Below are 11,674 nucleotides of genomic sequence, written 5' to 3'. Positions count from 1 at the left end.
GAGGTCCCGTGGGTGACTGGTTGCACGCGGCAGTGGACAGACACACTGCTAGCGTGGTGCAGGCAGCACTCTGAAGGTACCGCTGCAGTGACAGGCAGCTGAATCTGCCCAAAAGTTGTACTGGCTACTGTGGCAACACAGATGACTACCTGCCATGGGATTTTAAAGGGCTGGTTGTACACTCCACAAGCTGAATTACCAGAACTCTCTTACCTTTTTCTTTTTAACAGTGTCAAAGTTGCCTCAGTCATTAAAGTATTACCCCCATGCCTCCTATCAAAATTAACATTAAGCATTCACACAAAATATCTAATTTGATGAAATGATGTATTTTCACACTGCTCTGTCCCTAATGGAAGGGGTCATAATTAATTAACTTGGTTATTTTCTTTTACATGTTCAATTTACCTCAAAGATATAAAACCAGAAACCACTTCTTGTTATTTTTTTGACGTTTTCTTCAATCAGAGTTCAAAGCTTGACTGGAAGTAGACTGTAAAGTCAGATATTTTCTGTTGAATATCACATTATCTTGCTACAACTCCACCTCTGTTTTTTTCCTGTAAATTGCTGAAGTAAAGGTACTAGGGCAGAGGAGAATGGCTGGAAGAAAAAAAATGAGTGCTTGGCTCCTTTTTTCTGTCGATTCTTAATGTGTATAGGGGTATCACCATAAAGAAGCATAATCATTATATTATTTTTCAGTTCTTAGAAACTGAATTAACATAAAGAAGTGTTCAAGAACAGGTTCACTTGTCAGAGCAATGAGATCAAGCAGTATCTCAAAGGCAAATTATTTCTTTGCTGCTGGTATTTTCATAGCTTGCTGCTTTTGGGACGAACTGTAAAAAACATTAATTTTATCCTTCCCCAATGTAAGAATCAGAAGGAATATCTTTTCTAGTTGTATGCTGCATAGAATATTGCATCAAGAGAAATTATGGTTCTTACAGCCAACTCTACATCTTACAAATCGAGATGGAGTCAGAATTAGCCACAAATTTGAGAGCCATGTGAACTACTAATTTGGTCCAGCCTGCTTCCTAAGCTCAGTTAAAACTCAGGCAAAAACAAATATGGGTTTGAGTGTACTGCTATGTCAGACAGACACTTCATACAGCTCTCAGCATTTAGAATTCCAACAGTTATTTTCCAACTCAAACAGCTGAAAGATTGTAGCTGGTGAAGAATGAAAACAATCAATTTAAGAGCAAAAATAAATAATTTAATGCATGGTAAAACTGTCAGATTACTCCTTAAATAAACTAGCAATATTACAAAAAGAGAAACATGATTTCCCGTAAGATATTTTTCACAATACAAAAGCTTTTTTAAATATATATTTGTCTACCCAACAGTATTAACATTTATACTGGGTATAAACAAAGGACAAGAATCTATACTCCACTAACATGGTAGTGAATCCATTCCATTCCACATAAAGTTAATGCTTAATTCTTAATTTTCATGTTATAGCCAGTTACTGGCTATAACTCTCATGGCACACTGACCTACATGATCTGCTTCAGCACCCTCCATCCGTCCATCTTGTCTGATCTCTTGTCAACAAGAACAACTATTTGCTGCCTTATTAAGGCAAATACCTTGCATCTGTTCATTTTTATCCCCAGTGTTGGGTCAGGGACTACAATTAAGGGTCTAGACTACTTTCTCTTTCAGTTTACAAATAAGAGTCAAACAGCTGTCTATCCAGTAGTGCCATAGCTAATTATTAAAGCACACAACAAATTTGAGCCTTGAAAGATTCCTGTGACGTTCAGATGCATTAGCGAACAAGACATGTTTCTTCCTGATGTTTCTTCCTTCATTTCTATTTCACACTACATAAGAGAAAAATAGAACAGATACCAACTTATCCAGGAAGACTCTATGTAGGGTGTACAAGGGAATGATGAAAGCTGAAGCTCACTTCAGAAGCTAGTGCAAAGGTCTTGCATGTAATTAAAGAAAGTACAGAGGTTATTTAATTTTTCAGGCTGTTTTATGAGGAAAGAACAACAGGGAAACATGGCTTATGAAGTTAGTAGGGAAAAAAGTAACAGACATGAGCATGGGTGGAAGTGAGCGTTAAGGATTAAGCTGTGTAGATAATTTTGGATAAAGCAAGAGAAGAAGAAAGTAGACATGTGAAAGACTGCTTTTAACGCTTGTGCAGGGAATCCGTATTTAATTGTAAGGCAAGACACAGCAGAGGCTTCAAAGTCAATGGAGCACGCATCAAACAAGATACATGATTTTCACAAGAGTGAAATGGGTTATTGAGATATCACGACAACAACAAAGAAGGAGGTAGCGGTGTTATAAGAATACAACACTGTTATAAATATATCACATTTTCCATTTACAATATTGCATTACAAGTAGTATTCACAGGACAACATCTTTAGAAGTGTTTCTTCCTAATGAATGGCTCCCTACCCTGGGATTACTAATAGATAGGAGAAGCCCATTTCTTCCAGGCGGTGAGAAAGACGAGGAGTCTTTCCATCATTTCTCTGAAAGTTAAAACAGCACATTATTAGCATTAAAGTGAAACTGTAGTTCAATATTTCAGCATATTCTTTCCTGTCCTTTTTACACTGCGTTTTATATGAATCCTACCAATATATAAGGAACAAAATGATAACTTATTTCTCTCTTGTCCCTTGATAAGAGTGTTAAGAAAAATCACTATGAATTAATGACAAGTCTTATATATACTGTACAGTGATGTGTTAGCCTAGAATTATTCTGAAAGCACGTAGGTGTGGCTCAGTAACTTGGGGGTGGGGGGAAGCAGCTCCATGTATTGTTTTCTGTAAAACTGCAAAGCTTGTAGGACTTTTATACTGACATTTCAATCAAGACAAATCTAAATGCATTGGAATCACTACCGAATCACTGGTAGTCATTGAAATCACTGTCTAGAAAACCTGGAATAATGACCATTTTGTTCCTTTAAAAGGTATCGCTGTGCATAATAAATTTTCCCAAAAAACTCTGAAAAGACAAAAATTAAGAGGCTTTTTCATCCTTAACCATGAAAAAAATCAGAAGTTCACTCCCAAATTATTTATCCTGTTTTAATTGGATTAAATTTTGTTTTATAAGCATGCAAATGTGAAATATTTTAAATTATTTGGCTCCCTGTTATGGTGCACAAACATATGAGGAGATTTTATTAGTGTGCATAAAATAAAAAAAGGAGATCTGAAAAGTTTGGCTGGAGTCCTTAGCTAACCAGTCTCATCACTACTCCCTTTCTCATCAGAGGACCAAACAGTGAACCCTAGGTTATAGGCTAAGCATCACAAGACTTTCTTGAAAACTGAATATTTAACAATTTTCTTAATACTGTTGTGCAAAACACATTTACTAACAAATCTCAACATCTTTCCGGAGAGCTTTCCCTCCTTTCAAGTAAATACTTTAGCTCTTTCTAAATAAATAGTTTCTCTAATGTACAGCACTTACATGTTAACATGAGAGAAGTTGGGTCAAGCTTTAACCTGTTACATTCAGACGTCTCAGGATCAAAAGTATCATCTTCATCATAAATATTTTGACGTAAAATGTTCTTTACAAAATCTGGGTTCATTGTGTTTTCCATAAACCCCTCTGTTGATGGTGGTACAGAAAACTCTAGCTGATAAAATACAGTGGAGCTTTCATTACTGAAAAACAAACAAAGTATGAATGCCTACAAGTCCCCACTAGATCTTTTATTTTTTTTGCAAAGACTGACTTTTCAGATCAGTGTTGGCATGGATTTTTAAAGATCTTGTTCTAAAGAAAAGTGTTACAAATGAAAACTGCCATCAAAGATTCCAGTTTCCCCCTCTCTCTCCCTTCTCAGATCAGCTCTTGGCATTAACAGAGCTGGATGAGGCTCTGAGCAACCTGATCTAGTCGGGGATGTCCCTGCTCCTTGCAGGGGGGTTGGACTAGGTGACCTTTGAAGGTCCCTTCCAACTCTAACCATTCTATGATTCTATGATTAACAGAAGCTGGGCACATACTTGAAACCAACCTGAGACATGTTTTCAAGTGCACAAAGGGCAATTGGGGTGAGGTTTTCAGCACTCATGCTTCACAAGTACATAATGATAAGAGGTGCTGCAATACCTCATACACAGTTTAGCTGAGAACCTGCAGAAAGATTTGCTCTCCTGCCAGCAGCAGGCGGCACAAACCACTGAACTGGAATCCATCTCTGGAGATTTCATTGCCTGTCGTCCACCAAATCCACTGACTACAATTCTACAGTTATATTTTGTACTCACTGAATTTAAAACATCAAAAAAGCAGTTGGATGGGGAAAAAGGGGACAGAGAAAGAAAGACGAAGAGGCAGAGAGACAAACACACAAAGAGGCACAGAGAGAGAGAGATCAGCTAGTCAATATGTATACAGAACTACAGCTGTGTACTTGATTGTTTAAATAATAATTTTTACCCGTAAGGCTAAGGAGCTAGAGCTCACTCACTGAACAGAGCCGACATGCCCAAGGCTGGCAGTGCAGGGGAGTACATGCCCCAAAGTGCCCTCAGGACTGTCCCTTGCTGCAGCCCAAGAGTGCTCTCCCTCTGTCCTTGCTCTCTCAGGGGCCTTGGGACTCCGCAAATCTATGTCCCTTGAGTTTTTCCTGTCTTTCTAATCCCTTTTGTAACAGTATTTTTTCAGAAGTCATCAGGGAAGCTCTCTGACCACCTTCCCTTGCCTCTCTGCTGTCTCCCGGTGGCAGGGCCACCCTGCAGCTGGTCTTTCCAGCCCCACTTTTCTCTCTGCTGCTCAGCCTCCTTCCTTGTTGTAAATCAGTGCTATCTCCATAGATTAAAACTTCACAGTCTTAAACATAGTAACTTCTTAGCCTTCCTCCAGTGCCAGTTTCAGCCCAGAGTAAGATCCTCCCTCTGTTCCAGCTTGAAGCTTTCTGTTGCCTCTGCAAAGCAGGCCTGGATGCTTTTCCCCTTCTTCCCACCACTGCTACTCCTCTGGCTCCATCAGTCTTTGGTGACTGAGCTTCTCCTTCACACGTAAGCATCTCCCACCCAGGCTGGCCTAGCCTCCACTCTGCCACCTGCTCTGCCTCTCACTCCTGTTCCACCAGTCTCTCCAAAATGCTGCTGCTTTGAGATTTGCTCCTGTTGTCCAAAACAAAACGATGGGAGGAAAAATGGTCCAAACAAACCAGCAATGCAATACTACTGTTCTGGCTCTCCTGACTTTTATGTTTCTGTTGCCCTTGGTTCTTTTGCAAACAAAACAGTTCTCCTCTTCCCATGAACTACTTTTATTTATTTAAGCCATGTCAATCTCAAGTGGTTCCAGCAGCTTGTTTTCCTTTCAATGAATATCCGTGAATACATTTATTAAGGGCTGTGCTTGGAGCCAGAGAAAACAGAGATGATACTTAACATCAATGGAATGTTACTGTCATTGCATATTATTAGCAGTATTTGCCATTTAAACCAGAAGATCCTTCGACCCATTTTCCCTACCCTTATATGTAACTTTCCCCCAAACAAGCTATTTTTTCACAGGTTTGAATATTGTGCATATTTACATAGGTGTATATATGTCTCATCAAAACCATGGAATTTTCAGATAATTTTTGTGACAGAAATTGCTTACCTGAAATTAACCACCTGAGCTGACCTAAAGTAGCGTCCTAGAGCCGGAGATGAACTGTAGACATCCATTAACTTGGAGAGAAAAAAGAAAATAAAAAAAAAATACTTCTTCCATTCACTCTCTCTTTTTCCCATTAAAGAAAGTTCTGTAAATCATTCTTGCAAGGTGTTTCAAGGGGCATAAACACAGGTGCTGAATGTCAGGTATCAGTAAATATCTGCCCTGGCAAAGGTACACAATCTCTTTAAGCTTGACAGACAAGCTTATCTCTGTTTGAGTGATTACTATATTGCCTTAACACAATGGAGGCATTCTGGGTGAAAGTATATTGCCATGTGCAAGTTACGTTGTTTGGTTTGGGTTTTTACTAGTACCAAAAAGGCCTTCTACTCTTACTTGGTAGAGGGAAGGGTCTCTCTACTTGAGACTGCATTTCCATAGTAAGTCTAAATCAGCACTGCCATGCCTGCTGAGCTTATTTCAGCCATAACTCACAGCTGTGATGGCTCAATGGAAACAGCAGCTGTACACCCAGGCTGTCATCGTGTCCTGACAGGAGAACACAACACACAGGATTTTTTAGTGGGCATTGGGTTTAGATGACCTTCACAGGTCCCTCCTGACCTAAATTATTCAATGATTCCATGAAAAAGATGCAGACTACATCCCAACCGTTACTTAAATTTGAGGAAAAATATCAGCTGCTTTGTTTTGGGTTTTTGTCTGTTTGTTTATTTTTTTAATTAATGTAAACTGCTTATGTGCTTAAAAGTAGACCCAGGACCTAAAATTAAAATTGTTCAGCCTGGAGAAGAGGAGTCTCCAGGGAGACCTTATAGCTGCCTTTCAGTACTTAAAGGGGGCCTGTAAGAAAGATGAGGACAAACTTTTTGGCAGGGCCTGTTGCAATAAGACAAAGGGTAATAGTTTTAAAGTAAAAGAATGTAAATAAAGTAAAAGAGGGTAGACCCAGACTGGACATAAGGAGGAAATTTTTTTACAATTAGAATGGTGAAGCACTGGAACAGGTTACCCAGAGAGGTGGTAGATGTCCCACCCCCAGAAATGTTCAAGGCCAGGTTGGATGGGGCTCTGAGCAACCTGATCTGGTTGGAGATGTCCCTGCTCCTTGCAGGGGGTTTGGACTAGATGGGACCTTTAAAGGTTCCTTCCAGCCCAAACTATTCTATGATTCTATGATGATTACACTAGAAAAAGTACAACTCAGATTTTTTTGGTGGACTTGCAAATATCTGAATTGCTACACAGAGAAAAAGAAACTTCTTAAAATGGAAAACACTGAACCTATGTTACAAGCAGAATCAGCTTTGCCAAGAACCGTATCAACACATACCCTCTTAGTAATGTCTTCAGAGAAAAGGTGTGGGAGACCACACATTAACTTCAATGTTCCCGAAAAATTGTGATATTTTCCACTATTTAGTAGTGCATCAGGATCCCAATAGTCATCCTCATCTGTGTAAACATCTAATATTCAAAAGGAGATAGAAAGGGGAGGAAAAAGTTCCAGTTAGCAGAAGAATTGAAAAAAATCCTCTTGACTTTCTCCAAGGTGACTTTCTCACAAATTTCCTAGGTAATGACTGAGTGGGAGTGGCAGAAAGAAAGTGTAAGTCACCTGAATAAACGTGACAGCACGTGAAGGTCAATCACCCACCCTCATTGGGGAAGGTCAGCTGCTTTGGGAGCCTGATAGGCACTGACACCACACTAGGGGACATAAGTGATCCATTTCACTTGTTGCAATGTTACAAGCATAATTTCCAGCCTCATCCCTGACTCTGTTCTCATAACGTTTTCTCACTTAGCCACAAACTGGAATTACAATCTGATGAGGGTGCAAGTTGCTTGCTCCCTGCTAAAATAAGTGTTCCTCTTCCACTACTTAACACACCACCCTCTGCAGTCAGCATCCCAGTCTCTTCAGCAGTTTAGAGAAGGAGTTTAAAGGATGCTACTGTTCAATTTGTGTTCTGATAGACTGTACATATTGCACATTTTAATTGGACAAAAAAAAATGAGAGTAGGATACTTACTAGAATAAAGAACTAGGCTGATGAGAATGACCAGGAAGAATATTAGAAAAATTGTAGTTATAACCATCCACAGTTTACACTTCCAGAAAACTACATTCCCACATGATTTCCAGTGATCTCTCTCCTAGTTACAAAAGGAAGAGGCATGTTGATTAATGAAATAAGGCAGGAAAAAATATTAAGTGTATCTATCTCTATTGTCATGTTTAGAAACAAAAAACCCTACATAGATGGGAGAGCCTCATCAGTAAGCAATGTCTTACACCAGGGGTTCCCACCCTTAAGTACCGCTGCAGGTGGGAATGGAGACCTGCAGAAAGCAAAGGACATTCACAGGCAGGTTATTACTCGAGAGAGAGATGTATCATTCCCCATTTGCGAAGAATTTCCAACTCCTGAATTGCCCATAAAGCTAAGGTGTTAAAGGTCCTTTCATGGCTTCCATGGCTTTTTTTTACTACTTAGATTTGATTCACATGTTCCACAAGCTGTCTTTTAAATGTTTGTCATCTCTCTCAACCAAGAAGTTGTCTGTGGAGGAATTTCCAAAATAATTTGCCTCTGCAACACTGGTGATATCAGTCTCTATAGCTCTTGGATGCCAGCACCCAAAGCAAGTGGACTGCAATTCATTAGATACTATTGCATTTAAGAATACTGTAAAATAATTGAGACTTTTTACAACTGGGTCCTCTTTTTTTTTTTCAGAAAAATGGAAACTTGAAGGCTATAGAGTACATTTCACAGAAAGTTTATTACAAGTCTCACCTGTTTTAGGAGATCACAAGGAAACTCTCTTCAAAGAAATTGTGCATCTGTGCACGTTCATATAGGAGAGAAAGAAGAGAAAGGAAAATACCTGTCTTTCATTTAATTTTTATTAAGATTTAAGACCATGGCAGAAGTTAGTTTTATTAGTTACACCAGCAGTACTAATGTTAAAAAGGAAAAAAAAAAAATCTTAGGTGACATAGCAAAACAAATAAAAAAGCCTCCAACTTTTTTGTTCCACACCAGAAGATTTTGGAAGGGCATGAATTCATATGAAAGTAGACTATACTGCCTTTTAAATTCCTCCTACTCCCCACCCACCATAAACCCATCCGTAAACTCCTTGTACCTTTTGACATCAGTACCAGGCAAGGAAGAGTACATGCTGTAGGTTGTCTGGGCCACACACGTGCAGGTTGGCAGGAACCAGCTGCCAGCTGGAGGCACTGACCCGGGTTACCTTCCTTTACTTTTTGAACTTTCTAGGAACCCAGCGTAATAAAAAGCCTTTCACTGAATTTGACTGACATCCACCAGCGGGCTTAAAGCTTCTTTGGAAGTGGCAGATGAACAGAGGGAGAAAACACACACCCACAGAAAGCTCTCCCAAGAGTCATTTCTCCAGGAGCGGGGGCAGGAAAAGGGAAAGTGCTCTCTGCAGACACCCCTGCATGCAGAACTTTGCTTTGGTGGAGAATGAAGGGAAAAAGCTGAATATGGTTTCGCTTATAGCGTGCTTTCGGGTGTGATCATGTTTACATATATGTTTATTTGATTTTTAAAATGTGTTAGAAGAATGAAGCTTCAGTTTAATACTTGACACTAGCATATCATTTTGTATCTGAAAAAGGAAATAAAGCCCATAAATACTACCTAGAGTACAACTATGAAATCAGATATAGTAATATGAGTTGAGATAGACAGTTACCAAGCCCAGGTTTTGATTGAGCCACATATTTAGACCATCACAAAAATGCAATTCTTAATCACGCGTGGCAAACTGGTTGGCTCTCACGCAAACGTTCAGCTTTCTGGTTCTCGCCTGCCAGATGAGCCAACACCCTCTGGACATTGCCCGTATACATCGCAAGGCTGCCGGGAGGGAGCAGCAAGCAGAGAAAAATCTCTCCCCAGTAGGCAGGGCAGTTCTGATTAACCTGGCAGCTGAGCAGGAAGCAGAGCAAGATAGTTTTCCAGCAGTCCCCAAAGGATAGGAAGTCAATTGCCAGAATCAGCAGAAACAGAGCCCAAATGAAAACTCAGTTCTGGGAATGGGAAGGCTAAACGGAAACTTAAGGTTAAAGTTTCTCAAGATAGCTGAGCAGAGCTAGCTCGCTCCTGCCTTTCCTCCACCCTCTCCCATTCCTCATTGCACCTCCCTAGAATTTGTCTGACCCTGCAGCAAGCCGATTCAGCTTACCAGAAAAGAGGAGAAGTAACTGGCCCCCAGTACAGCAAAGCAGATGGGGGTTTTGCCTAGCCAGAGGAATGAATCAGCCCACAGAAATGATCAGCGGGGCTCACACAAGGAAGCAGTCGCTGTTCCTCAGCCAGAAGAGGGAAGGGAGGGGTGACATGAGTAATTCAGCTGAGCTCTCAGGACGGCTCAGCCATCCCTATGGAGCAGTAGGATACTTCTTAGCTCTGCCACAAATATTCCCTCTGCTCTCTGGTAAGTAACTAAAATCAAACTAACAGCCGCCTGTGAGTATATCTTACTTCTCTGCCAACCTTAGTCTGTTCCATAGCTGTAAGCTAAACGCTGGGAGCTACCTCCCTCAGGACTCACACGCTGGTCTTATCTGAGGCTTTGGGGCACTCTGTTCACACAAATTCATGATTGTTAGCAGCTGCAAAATACTCAAAGGTAAAAAGAGAGCGAATTCAGCATGGTATATTGCGGGACATTCTATTCTTGTTTTGGCAGCACTGTTATCTGATTAATTTGTTCTGAAAGAACATCTGGTTTTGATAGGGGGTTCAACTTTTCTACTTTCTGTTTTTGAGCCCAATCCCACTGACAGCAAATGAGAAGAGAAAGTAAAACTCAGAATACCAATTACAGCTTCATTTTGTAAGTTAAAATGCAAAAACAGCCAAGCACAAAAATTAGAAAAGCTTAAAACCCCACTCCAGTATCTAAATACTTCATTGAGAAGAAGAAAAGAAACATATTTAACACGTTTTCAGCCTTTACTTTCAAGTGAATAACCTTTCCCTCTCCATCAAACAACAAATTAAACCACCCCTACAGGATGTTTCTGCAAAGTGTCATTTCTCTTGCTGTGTGTCTTTTTCCCCAAGAGCAAGCATCAAATGAACAAGTGAAAATCCTACCTTTCTTTTCTGAGCATTTAGTGGCTTGTCATAATCGGTCTCACTTTCCTCTGCATTATCTTCTTGTAGTTCAATAATCTCATGCCCCTGACCAGAGCTTTGCCTTTCCATAGCCTCTCTCTCTGCACGAGGACCTCTGTCTCTGAAGCAAGCGCGGAGGCAACTCATTTCCTTCTGGTTTCAGCTGCAGTTGTGGTCAGTAGCAGTTCTGGTATGAGGCTGGAGGCAGTGACAGGGAGAGCTGGGATAGTTCTCACAGCAGTGATCTCAAAAACATTGATAAATAAGGGGAATTCCTTGGAAAGTTGAATAACGTCATCTGCGCCAGCTACAGTGAAAGGGGAGGCAGAGGAAGTATCGATTTGCCTAGTCGCCAGAACTACAATTCTCAGCTGTGCAATACCAGGTTTTCCAGTTTGTCTACCTTACGGCACCAGCCCTTGACAAGCAGGTGACTAAACCTTCAGCAATGTTGTCATTTACTGAGGCCATTTTGAAAGGAACCGGATAGCTTTCGCTGCTGCTGTCAGCCGAAACAGTAAAATACTATTGCTGTTCTCTGCACAGCTAAACAACAAGATGCGGTTCTGAACTGCACAAACTGAGTAAAGGATCACATAGCGTGTAGTTCAGGTAGGCTTGTCAAGGGAACTTACAGCCTCCATGAACACTTCTAATTTTAGTGTTCCTGCATAGTCAATAAAGAAATGAAGAGTACTGACCTTTGTGCCGTGAATTGTTCTCTCTCTAGCTGTTACGCAGCCTAAAGTCACGGCTTGTGTTAAAGAATCATCTATGTCTATTCACATACTATCCAACCTAAACCTGAGAAGCTGCTTCCGTGTAAGAAACCAAAAGAATGAATCTGAAGGGAA

At 40.4% G+C, this 11,674-nt stretch overlaps 1 protein-coding gene across 1 annotated transcript; it reads right to left on the bottom strand.

Moving 5' to 3' along the window:
* Positions 1 to 1,203: 1,203 nt before the first annotated feature.
* Positions 1,204 to 10,967, bottom strand: C1H3orf52 (chromosome 1 C3orf52 homolog). The gene is made up of 6 exons (XM_010116235.2): positions 10,800 to 10,967; positions 7,692 to 7,815; positions 6,989 to 7,122; positions 5,635 to 5,705; positions 3,475 to 3,674; positions 1,204 to 2,516 (listed from the first exon to the last, which is right to left on the bottom strand). Coding segments are annotated over exons 1-6 (699 nt in total). The 3' UTR covers positions 1,204 to 2,514.
* Positions 10,968 to 11,674: the final 707 nt, after the last annotated feature.

Source organism: Chlamydotis macqueenii, chromosome 1, assembly GCF_036417535.1.
Source record: "Chlamydotis macqueenii isolate bChlMac1 chromosome 1, bChlMac1.mat, whole genome shotgun sequence".
NCBI lineage: Eukaryota > Metazoa > Chordata > Aves > Otidiformes > Otididae > Chlamydotis > Chlamydotis macqueenii.
The sequence above is the reverse complement of the archived record's forward strand: the minus strand, read 5'-3'. Positions and strand labels throughout refer to the sequence as shown.

Bases quoted from the DNA above. Each gene is read 5' to 3' on its own strand.
- C1H3orf52 (XM_010116235.2), bottom strand. From the start codon at position 10,967: ATGAGTTGCCTCCGCGCTTGCTTCAGAGACAGAGGTCCTCGTGCAGAG. The intron at 7,123-7,691 runs GTAAGTATCCTA...TTTGAATATTAG, and splicing joins CAGCCTAGTTCTTTATTCTA to ATGTTTACACAGATGAGGAT. The intron at 5,706-6,988 runs GTATGTGTTGAT...TTTCTCTCCAAG, and splicing joins CTGAAGACATTACTAAGAGG to TTAATGGATGTCTACAGTTC.